Source organism: Myotis davidii, unplaced genomic scaffold, assembly GCF_000327345.1.
Source record: "Myotis davidii unplaced genomic scaffold, ASM32734v1 scaffold79, whole genome shotgun sequence".
Taxonomy (NCBI): Eukaryota; Metazoa; Chordata; class Mammalia; order Chiroptera; family Vespertilionidae; genus Myotis; species Myotis davidii.
The window spans coordinates 8,808,964-8,820,978 of NW_006294339.1; the positions used below are offsets into that span (position 1 = coordinate 8,808,964).

General features: G+C 40.8%; 1 protein-coding gene across 1 annotated transcript in view; it reads left to right on the plus strand.

Moving 5' to 3' along the window:
* Window positions 1-6: 6 nt before the first annotated feature.
* LOC102756406 (nuclear factor 1 A-type) overlaps window positions 7-12,015 on the plus strand; it is a 79,936-nt gene continuing 67,927 nt past the window's right edge. The window contains exons 1-2 of the mRNA XM_006768380.2: window positions 7-101; window positions 2,493-2,546. Of these exons, the coding sequence (XP_006768443.1) occupies window positions 2,501-2,546 (46 nt within the window). The 5' untranslated portion in view covers window positions 7-101; window positions 2,493-2,500. The remainder of the gene's footprint in view (window positions 102-2,492; window positions 2,547-12,015) is intronic.

Here is a 12,015-nt window from a genome sequence, read left to right on the forward strand (position 1 = left end):
GTCGGAGAAGTCTGGTTTCAGCAGCCCCTCCCCTTCGCAGACCTCCTCCCTGGGAACAGCTTTCACACAGCACCACCGGCCTGTCATTACAGGACCCAGAGGTGAGCCACTCCACAGGCGCCTTGGGTTTTGCTTAGATCATGGCCTTGGGGCCAGAGTAGCCAAATGAGACACAATGAGATTCCCTCAGAATGCTCCTGAAGGCAGTGAATGTTCCACTTTCTTATCATTGAGGACAGCTTCGGAGTGTTAGAGACCAAAGAGATTTGGCATCGGTCCCTTGATCACTAACCTAAGGCAAACAAGGGACCAAACCACTTCCTTTGCCAGTGTGATGTTGCAAAATGGTGGGAGATCATTTTAATTGAACAGAAATCAAATTCATTCTGTAAATTACACAAGAGTGGTGTGTGTGTGTGTGATGAGCAAGTACAGTTGACCCTTGAGCAATGCAAGACTTTAAAAAATCCGCATATAAGCAGACCCACAGGGTTAAAACCCAAGTTGTTCAGAGGTCAACTGTATTTTCAATAAGCAATTGGGAATGGGCATACGTAGAGGGCCGACTTAAGTTATATGTGGGTTTTCGACTGTGTGGTGGATTGGTGCCCCCTAACCCCGACTTTGTTCAAGGGTCAACTGTAATAGCTTCTTTTTCATTCTAGCATCCCTGATGCTCCCCTTTCCTTGAAACATTTTGCATTGAGGTTGTCTGCATCACGGTGTTGACTGTTGACGAGCAGTCTTCATTCACTCCTTTTGAAGTGGTAGATAGTTGGTCTGGTTTTCATTGCAATGTTTTCATTATTTTTGTCTTGTGTGCTTTTAAGTTTATTATTAAAATGTGTCCACAAGAAATATGATTTGTATTTCACATTAAAGACAAGCTTTAAACCTCAAGAGAATGTCAGCAAGTCACTTAACTTGATCTTATTGCAAGATGAAAATATTTATTAGTTTGTTTATGAAACTCCCACAGTAGGAGTATGAATAATTGTAACCACATTTGCTTTCTTCCGTCAAATTTTCGTTTAGGTAGGTCTGTGATCTACCAGCTGGTATCATAAAACATCCTAGAAAGTAACGGTCTCTCGTCTACTTTGACATATGCCTGGAAAAACTGATATTTCTTGTAATAATCTTACTGTTAGTCCCACAAATCTGAATTCCTTATAAGTACTCTGTGTGCATATCAGGGAAAGATGGCAGTGAGAGGGCTGTCTCATGCACTCACAGAAATCACACTGAAGGAAATAAGTATTCTGACTATTGTGCGAAGCAATTTCTAAAAACACAGTTATGAAACTTACTTGCTCCATCTGTAAACATCTTGTGATCATTGAGAGAACTTTCTTAACTTATTATGCCACTTGTCTGTGTGTGCGATATAATCAGAGAGGGAATATGTGTGTGTTTTCTAATTTTAAAATCTTGTACCTGAATTGGATTATACAGTCCCCAAATTCAGAATGAGTCTCTTGAAATGGGGTAGTATTATAATATTATCCTCATATTCAGTATTCATTAAGCATCTAAACTGTGGTGGAAAATAAGAGATGTGAAGGAAGCCCTTTTAGTCAGAAAGAAGATTTTTGGTCTCAAGGAGATAAGGCATGTGATGTTTCTCATCTTTTTATTGTCAGATTCACATATTCTAAATGCTAAATGAATGTTCAAAGCAGAAATGTCTGCAGGAGCTCAGAGGAGGGGACCCTGGAGGTTCACCTGAGAGACTGTTACTGGGAATTTAGTGGTTCCTGTCCTCACAGAGTGGACAGTCGAGTTCAGGAGACAGACACAAGAAAATAAACATGTAGAAGATGATATGAAATGTGCTGTTACTTACCACTTTATATCTAATAAAGAGACTTCAAAGTGTGATAACTCAAAGTCAAATCTTAAAGGTTGCTTATGTGAATGGGGGGAATTCCAGGCAAAGAAAAGATTCATGATGTAGCCGTATAGTAAGGATTGGGAAGAACAATATGCTAGCAGCCTGGATAGCTGGGTATGCTGCCTCTTGCTTTCCACTTACCTCCTGGATTTTTAATGTCCTCCCCAATAACAAGGGGTCAATACTACTGCTGAATAAACTTTTCCTCCCAACCTCATATTCTCATGCAGAAATTACCATAAAATAATATTTCTAGAGACTTTTTGAGGAACATAAAGCAAGGTGCATATATATCATCATTTATACAATAAATATTAAGAACGCCATCTGTGAGTCTCGCTTTAAAACCACAATTCTAGAAATTATTATAATAATTCTAGCATTTATCCCTGGGTGCCATGATTGGGAGCTTCTTCATGCTAGGCAGTCAAACACATTTTCTCAAATGATCCACACCATGTTGAACCAGAGTGGACCTTTTTTGCCTACAAAACAATGAGTTTGGATCTCCTGTCATATTCATGAAATTGTTTTTGAGGAAAAGAAAAATGCCTAGTTTAAGAATTATGGAATACCAAAGATTCTTTGTTTTCACCAGAATTCAAGATGGTTCCCAGCATCCTCGGTTCTCCTTTCTGGAATATCTGCTCAGGTACCCATTCTTATTGCACCCTGCCCCCCTTAGTGGTCTGGTGAAGGGAATTGGAGTAGTTGAGATGAAACTCTTCAGTGGTATCTTTGTGGGTACGAATCATAGAGTCAAGATAGGCTAACATGAGACATTCTTGGGCTAAGATATTTTTAAAGGGTTGGTATTTAGCCTCTTGTTATTTAAGAGCTATTTGCTGCAAGTACAATATTCCCTTCTATTCTTTTCTGAGCCAGTTGGAAAAGCTAATGCTAGGGATAACATCACAACCAGGACTAAGAGTTGATGTTTCAGCAACATGAGGACAGACTTAAGGAGGGAGAGTCTGACCGAGGAAACCATGGTGGAATAAATGTGACATGTACATTAAGAAGAATTCAACCTCACAAACTTACTTCCAAAGGGCCTGGAAGAAGAGAAAGGTGTATCCTTTATCAGGGTCCTGAGGCAAGAGGTAGGGTGGAGTGGGGACAGGTCTTTACAGCACTTTTGCTCAGAGTCACATAGTACATTCACCTTTGGATCGCACACAGGTTGCAAGACCTCCAGTGCCTTCCTTAAAATTAAGAAATTAAAATTTCTCATGGGACTACCTTGACTAGACCAGTTTGGAAGCAATAACTATGCAACATATCTCAATGATATTTTAACAGTGGCCCTATTTTTCTCTGCAAACCTAAGCTGTATGTGGAAATCTGGTGGCCACCCTTTACAAAAGAAACCTCTCTTTGAAAATTGCAAAGCAAATGCAGAAAAGTAGGGCCTTAAAGGGAGGCAGCATAGTATAGTGGTCAAGTACAGAAGCTCAGGGGTCAGATGGGCCCGCATTTGAATCCTGTGTCCACCACTTTTACCAACTGTATGAACCTGCCACCTTGCTCCTCTGAGCCAAAGGTTCCTCATCTACCCATTGGAGATTACAATCTCTACTTCAGGATAATTCTGTTATCTGAGGAGTGGATGAAATCATGCATTTGTAGTCATTCACACTGTGCCTGGAAATAGAGTATGTACAGAAGTCATGTAAACAATTTCATCACTCGTTTTCATTCAGGCTTTGAAAATATCATGCTGTCCATCCTGCCCTCGCCTGTCAACATTTTAGCCATCCCAAGACCAGCTCAAGTACTACTTTCCACATGAAACCTCCTCAGCTCCACCCAGGCTGCGATCATCTCACACTCCTTAAACTCCTGGGGCCTTTTGTGCCTGGCATTTCCTCCACTGGCATTGTGTATCACACAGTGGGTTTTATGCACAATATTTGTTGAATAAGTAAAAAGTAATGAAATGGCACACAAGTGGACACAGAAGCCATTCATCCCCTCCCTGAAACTGATAGGTTCTCACTGCTTCAGAGGAGCTAAGGGTGATACATGTCTAGTTTATGGAGTACTTCTTTGCAAGGAATGTCCAAGATGGGGAGGAAGAACAATGGCCTTTCATCCAAAGAAGACTTTTGCAAGATTATATAAGTAAAGCTTTGATATGCTATGAATAAGCTATGCTTTAAAAATATTTTGCTGTTCAAATCACTTTCCTGTTTTCATTGTTGTGAAGGTAGAGATGTGTGGTTTCTTAAAATGAATCTCTTCTCTGATAATGGATTTCTTTGTGGCTTCAATAAATCACTTAACCTGTGGCCTCAGTTTGGCCATCTGCATCATGGGGATAATACTTTGCAAGCTATGTAGTTAAAAGTAGGTAAAGGGATTAAAGTATTTTGGAATGTCTTGGGGAGTAGGGAAGCTATTAACTTTCCATAAAGGCATTTGTATGCCATTTTACATTATTACAATTACTGTGCACTTTAAGCTGAAAGTTTGGGCTTTTAAAGACTTTCTTTTACAAGTGCTTAAAATTTCAAACGTAATAAAATATTTTATCATGAAAATTTATCTTATTCATGATAACTGGGAAAAAATCTTTGTTCTTCCCTTTGCCTTTTCAAGAATTTAAAGTTTGCCTGATGATTTAAAGGATCTAACTCCTTTTGAGAATTATTTGGAGTAAACATCAGTGATATTTTAGTTTCTTGGAAGTATTTCTTCTTGAAAGTTATGTTTTTTCCTGTCTTTGCTCTTTTGAAAAACAACAAGATAATGAATGATCCTTAACTTAAATGCCCTGCACTGAGTAGAACAACTCTGTGCTTTAGGGATTTATACGTGGGGCAGAGCCTGCACTATGCACAAGGTAAAGCAGAAGTTGAAAGTATTTGGCAAATAAGCACTTACTGAGCTTCATCTAGAACCATAGAATTTCAGAGTAGTGCTCTGGGAATCTTCTGGTTTAATTTATCCCCTATATCAGCCAAGAATGTGTTTGGCTGCAAGTAAAAGATAATATAAATAAACAGGTCATATTTTTCTTATATAAAAACAAGTATGTGATTCAGGATTATGTTACAGTGGCAGTATAATGCCATCAAGGATTGAGATTTCTCCTCTTAGCCATCCATGCTTTAGTGAGTTGTTTTTATCCTTATCCTGTGAACTCATAGTTACAACATAGCCACTGGGCTCCTGCCTTACACCTATATTTCAAGCAGAAAGATGGAAAACAGTGAGAGCAAAAAAGTGCCTACCAACTCATTCTGCCTCCTTGTATAGAATCTAATGCAGCATGGTCAGAACTGTGCCACGTGATCACCTCTAGCTGCAAGGGAGGCAGGAAATCTAGTTTTTTTTTTCCATGTGCATATTGCCACTCTATGAAATTTGGGCTTTATAAGTAGATAAGTAGAAGAGCAGTATGATGGTCAGTAGTTAGCAAGTATTCTACATTGCTCTTACAGGTGAGAAATCTCAGCTGGCCAGAGTCACGACCAGAAATAAGTCTCCAGTGCAGTGGAGTTTCTATCTTTTTCTACCCTATTGGGAGAAATGAAATGCACTTATTTAAACAATTAGTTTGTTTTTACATTTTTTATTAGTCAAAGACAAAACATAGCCGCTCAGATCATTTGAAAAGCATGACATAACCATGTTATTATACTGTTGTTGTTTTTTAAGTAGCAGCCATAAACAAATCACTTGACCTCTTTTTAGTAGCCCCATGAACCCTTGCTGTTTGTAATGTCGGGTTTCTGTTAGGTGCAAGTCACTTCAGAAAACAATTTTTGAGGTCAGTTTGCCTTTTTTAAATATTGAAATTACCTTACAGACTCCAATTGCTGTCTAGGGACCCATTAATGTTTTCCACAAACATTTGTCCAGCACTTACAATATACAAGGCCTGTATTTCCTCCTAAATAGAGTAAACAGGGGAGCTTGGATTCTGGCCTCAGAGTGCTTACCTCCTGGTGAATGACAGGACAGGAAAGCCAGCAGTTGTATTGTTGTGATAGGAGAGCACAGGTTGCTGTCAGGGACAAGGGCATTCTGATAGAGAATGACTGTGTCATTTGACACCGTGGGAGTCCAAGCAGGCACAAGAATTAACCCCTATCCCAAAACAGAGCACTTTCTAATTGTAAGCATACAAAACAAAGCCTCAGCAAACAAGTCATACTTTTAGATAACTAAGTACTGAGGAATTAAAGCATACAGAATGTAAGCATGAATCTAAACCCCCACTTCTCTACACACACACACACACACACACACACACACACACAGGAATTTTAGAAGTAAAATTGCCCTGATTCTGAAAATATGAGTAAGATATACTAAGACAATAGCCATATAAACCAAAGATTTATTGTGCAGCCTTCGAAAAATCATGCCAGGTTTTGTTTGGAGGATAGTCAGAAGTTTATATGCTCTGTAAACCTCTCTAAGTCCATGATTCTCGTGGCCCAAACAAGGATTCTGCTCTTAGTGGTGACACATCTGAGGGTCTGCAGCTAACAGTATCTCCCAGCTGGGCCAAGAAAAACAAACTGCAGAGAATTATGAGATTGAAGATCACCTTCCAGGAAGTTGAGGTCACCAGGAAAGTTGGAGGAGTGTAGATTCATAGACAATAACAGAGGAGCAAGGAAGGAGAGGAAAAACAGTTATCATTGGATGGCAGGGCCCATTAGAGCAGGAACCACGTCTTTATTCTTTTCGTATCCCTCAGCCTCTTGCTGGGCATAAGGAGAGCACTCAATAAATATTTGTTGAATAAATGAATGAGTGCATGGATTTGATTGAAAGCAAATGGAGAAAAAGTGGGGAAATAATAGGGAAATCTTTTTATCCCCTGTGTGTAATCCTATATAATAAAGAGGTAATATGCAAATTGACCATCATGCCCTCACAAGATGGCTGCCTAAAACCAGGTCGGTAGAGGGGTAAGTGAGGGACGACCAAATGACTAAACAAGCAGGCTGCATGGGGCGACCAGGCCAGCAGGGGGCACCAGTTAGGGGCAACCAGGCCAGCAGAGGGGGGCAGTTCGGGGAGACCAGGCTGGCAGAGGGGGGAAGTTGGGGGCAACCAGGCTGGCAGGGGGGCAGTTAGGGGTGACAAGGCTGGCAGAGGGGTAAGTTGGGGGCGACCTGGCCAGCAGTGGAGGGCAGTTAAGGGTGACCAGGCTGGCATGCAGAGGCAGTGAGGAGCAATCAGGCCAACAGGGAGGGTCAGTTAGGGGCAACCAGGCAGGCAGGCAGGTGAGCTATTAGGAGCCAGTGGTCCAGGATTGTGAGATGCATCCCCCGAGGGGTCCCGGATTGGAGAGGATGCAGGCTGGGCTGAGGGAACCCCCTCCCCCGTGCACAAATTTCATGCACCGGGCCTCTAGTAATAATATAATATTCAAGTGTATGTATTTTTAGCATCATTCAGGGAGGTACAAAGCATGTTGGATAAGTACCTGATATATATTTGCTTGATTTTAATTAAGAATTTCTATCTTGATAGGTATTAAGAGAAATGCTGAGTTCAAAATGATTTGTTCCCTTTTTTCTAGAATATTTTCTGGGTATTATACATTTTTCTGTCCAAACTAAGGACCCTTCAGAAGAAATATTCCCTGGCACTTCATTGCTGCCATAACCACAGTACCTCTCCCTTGGCATAAGCTCCCATAACCAAGTGGTAGATTTGTTTAGCTTTCTTGTGCCCTATTGCAAACTTCTTTGCCTTTTAGGAGAGCCTTTACCTTAGTTGTAGAGCCTGCTGGTGCTCCTTTCAGTAGAGCTGAATCTAATTCGCCTCTCCTGGTTTAATGCAACTGAATCATCTCTGGAAAACGAGAAGCAATTAAGTACCTGTTGCTAACAGGGTGCTGAAATAATCTGCCAACAGATGCAAGGTGTTTGTTTATTGTTGGAGTATGTCATTTGAGAAAACACTATGATGTCTTTCTACACAAAAAGTTGATAGAATTGATTTTTAAATGCAGGCGTCACAGTCCTAACAAGTACCACCTTTGAGGAGCATTGGAAAGAGAAGTAACGGGGCCTGTGAAATTGGTCAAGGTTAGCACAAGTGCCAGTGCCCAGCCTAATGGGAAACACTGCCCATAGGGTTTGAAGGAACTGGATAGTAAAGAGGAAAAGCAGCTTTTCAGCAAAGGCCCGTTAAGTCCCCGTTCAGGAAATTATTAAATTTATTAGCCAGATACTTACAACCAACTATTACTGGCCAGCCAAATGAAAAAAACAAATAAACAACAAAACACACACACACACACACACACACACACACATACAAACACACACACACACACAATACCAGCAAATGTTTTACAACTAAACAAAAGTCAGGAAGCGTGTAATTAAAACTGTACCTTTATTGTATTGTAAAGAGTTTCACTGTGACATGGAAAATATTTAAAAGAGAAGGCTGTTGAGGTAATTTGTCTGCAAGTGAACTGCTTCGTGGAGAACTACCCTAAATTAACTGGAAGGCCACCCACCGAGCGAACCTCATAAAGGGCCATGGCTGCTCAGCTTGGTTTTGTGTAACCGTTCAATAATTACTAGATAAATGCATAACTAAAAGCTCTATTACGCTAATAATTTGTACTGAGATAGACGTGGAGGACACCCTGCTGGGTTAATTTGTCATCCCCACAGCAAACTTCTAAAGAGGGCTCTTCTGCAGTGGTATCATGTTAATATGTTGTCCCAAAGAAGACAGGTTAGAGCAGTAAAACCAATTGGGTTCTTAATCCCTTAAAGAGGCACAATGCCCCCAGGATGAGAGCCAGAGAGAATAGGGTGATTAACCATGTGGACCTACATTTAAACTCTTCTTGACAAAAGAAGCTGCTGTCCCTTGTAATCCGCCTCTCTCTCTCTCTCTCTCTCTCTCTCTCTCTCTCTCTCTCTCTCTCCATAGACCTACCTATGCATGCCCTATGAAGGCAGTGGTTCTGTACAAGGTTTCTTAGAAGTCCTCTTGTTGATAAGACTTTTGGATATCAGTTGTACTATAAATCACATAATCAGATAAATCTCTAGAAGTTCCTTTTTTTCTGATTTAGCTTCATATAATGTTGAGTCCATGTTTAGACTCAGTCTTTATTTTCCTTTCTTGGGGTAGAAAAATCCATCATACACTTGTATTCTCCTCTTTATGCGGACTGTTTTCTTCTATCACACACAGACACAGAGACACACAAAATTGCTGTTTTAAATATGAAGCTCACATTTAAGCTTCAGTGCAGGGTTTTCAACCTTTCCTATTGACAGAACCATAAATCATGTTAAAGTTAAGTGGATTACTGTAGCATGGAACTGTAGCTCTAACAATGTTTATGTAGTATCAGTTTATCATCCATGTAGACAAAGCGGGGTAAGCACTGATATCCGAAATGGGAATGTGCACTCCTATTAACGTGGTTGCAGTAGCATGAGAGTCACCTATTTCCTGCTGTATCCTTTGTATTGTTGAAACTGGTGCATTTAATCACGTGCATGGAGTGTTTTCAAAATGTCTATTTCTGCAGTAAATTTACATTTGTCATTTGCTATTTCTTCATATTCAGTGGTGGTTACCCACCCTGCCCCAGACAATTCCTTTTTCTTATGTGCAGACATCTGTGAGGAACATCAGCATTGCCAGGTTGTATGACAGTACGAAGGGATCTAGGCACAGAAAATTCTGAAAGGAAATAAACCATTTGACTCTGAAAAATAATTCAGATGGGTGCCGCAGAGTGTGGTGAGGGAGCATAGGCTGAATACAATGCAAAGGCTGGCCAGCCACTTAGGATCTGTGGAAGCTTGCGCATGTCACCCTCTCTTGACCTTTGTTTTCCCACCTGTACAAACGAAGGCTTTATTGGGAGAAGGCAGTGAACTGACATGTGGAAAGGGCTTGGTACATAGTAGGTATGTTACTAAATGTCAATTACCTATCAGATTCCCTGTCCTGTGTTACTAAATGTTCACTATCAGATTCCCCTGTCCACATATCCTTACTTGCTTTTTTGCATGTGGTTCTCTTGAAAGGATGCTCACTTCCTTTATTCCTCACTCCCCATCCCCAGTTCTCTCTTTCCACTTGCACTCATGGGTCCAGAGGAGTGTGTGCTTTTCCTCTCCTGGGGGAGCCACCTATACCTACAGAAGGAGATGTGAGCCAGACGGGTTACCTTATCCCATCACTCTTGTTTGGCTAAGAGAACAGGGGGATCTCCCCAGTGGGGCAAGTGGCCTGTCTCCCATGACAGGTAGCCCTTTGGCCGTGGTGGAGACTTCTCTTTGGCACGTCTTCGTTCAGGTATGGCTCTTGCTAAAGGGATAAGCATCTTTGTCATTTACAAGGGTCTGCTGTTTATAAGAATCAATTCAGCAAATAATTCTTGAGCACTTACCATCTGCCAAGCATGGTGCTGGGTCCTAATGAACAAACCAGATGAGGCAGTCCTGCCCATCCAATCTAGCAGAACAGACAGACATTAAACAGATAATTATCACTGTGATGAGATTAATTATTGGAGTGTGCAAGAAAGGGATAATAAAACATAGGTATATAAAGGATTTGTGGAGATTTTGATTTATTTGGGTCAGTTTGTGTGGGTCCCTTCTATTGGCATGCAGCATGAACTTAGAAAACCTTGTCATCCTTGAGGGATTTTTCTAGGTCTTCTTGAATATGAGTTGTTCATTACTACACTATGTTAATAAGGACACACACACTATGAACACACACTATGTTAATAAGGACTCTTTCAAGTGAAATATTCTTACAGGTGAAAGAAACCAAACCAAATTGCTTAATCATTCCTCCATTCCCTCAAAAGAACATCATAGATTGGTGCACATAACTGAAAAGTCTAGGGGGTATGGCATCAGGTAGAGCTGAATCCAGATGCTCCAGTGATGCCTCCAGATCTGTATATCTCTTTCTCTCTCACAGCTCTCCTGCCTCTGTGTGAGCTCCCCAATTAAGTTAAAGCTCCTGAGATTGTGACACTAATGATATGATCAGCTCCAGGTGCAATTCCTACCAATTTAACAATCCCAGGGAAAGAAAACAGCTTTCACAATGTAGATGGAGGAAAGATCCTACTCCTGGATTCTTATGGTTCTGATCAGCTGGTTTGGGTTATTTGCTCACTTGAAAAACAATCCTTATACTTAGAAGGTAATGGGGCTTATTGGTGTAGCCTCTATTACATGTCCATATGTCAGCCAGGGGGTAGGGTTAAGTCTATCACAACCACACAGACTGAGGATGAGGGAAGGATAGTTACCCAAAGAAACATCAGAGCTCTATTTCCAGGAAAATGAGCAAAGGACTGCTGAGCAAGCAAAACTAATAGCTGTCCACAGCAGGAGGTCAGAGCGAAGCTGTCCTGAGTGCTTGACAATGGGCTCAGCTCACACACTAGCCAGGTGACGGATTTTGAAGAGCACAGGTAAAATCCAGCTGAGTCCACACCATCGACCTCCATTTGTCTTACGTCATCACATTGCATTGTATGACTCTGGTGACTTCTCATATATCTTCATTTATTCTAGAAAACAATTCTAAGAATGAAAAATAAACCAGGGTCTAGCATACTGTCTGGAACATAGTAGATTCTCAACATATTCTGTTTAAGTGAGTGAGCCCACTATGTACTTGGCACCTACATACACTACTTCTAATCCTTAGAAGAAAATTTTTAATTTGTTCTGTTTTACCCAGTTTACCACAAGCAACCGCAGGCTTGGAAATGTTAAGTAACTTTGCCAGATGAACATAGGGAATGATTGATTTCAAACCCAGAATAACTGAGCTCTAAACCCATTCAATACATAATTTTAATTTTGCAGTAGAGAATGCTAAGGAGCATATGAGGCTGACACAGAGTTAGTTGATACTCAACCTGAGATAAAAACTTGATCCCCTGTGTAAAATACAGCATGGAGAATATAGTCAGTAATCTATATATATAAAAGCCTAATATGCTAAGTGTCCATCTGGGTAATGACATCATGTAGCAACACCTGGCTTAGTCTCCCTAGCAACTAGCCTCCTTGCAGTTTCTTCAGCCCAGGAACACCACATGCTTTATAGCCAGGTGGAAACATTTTACACTGTAACCA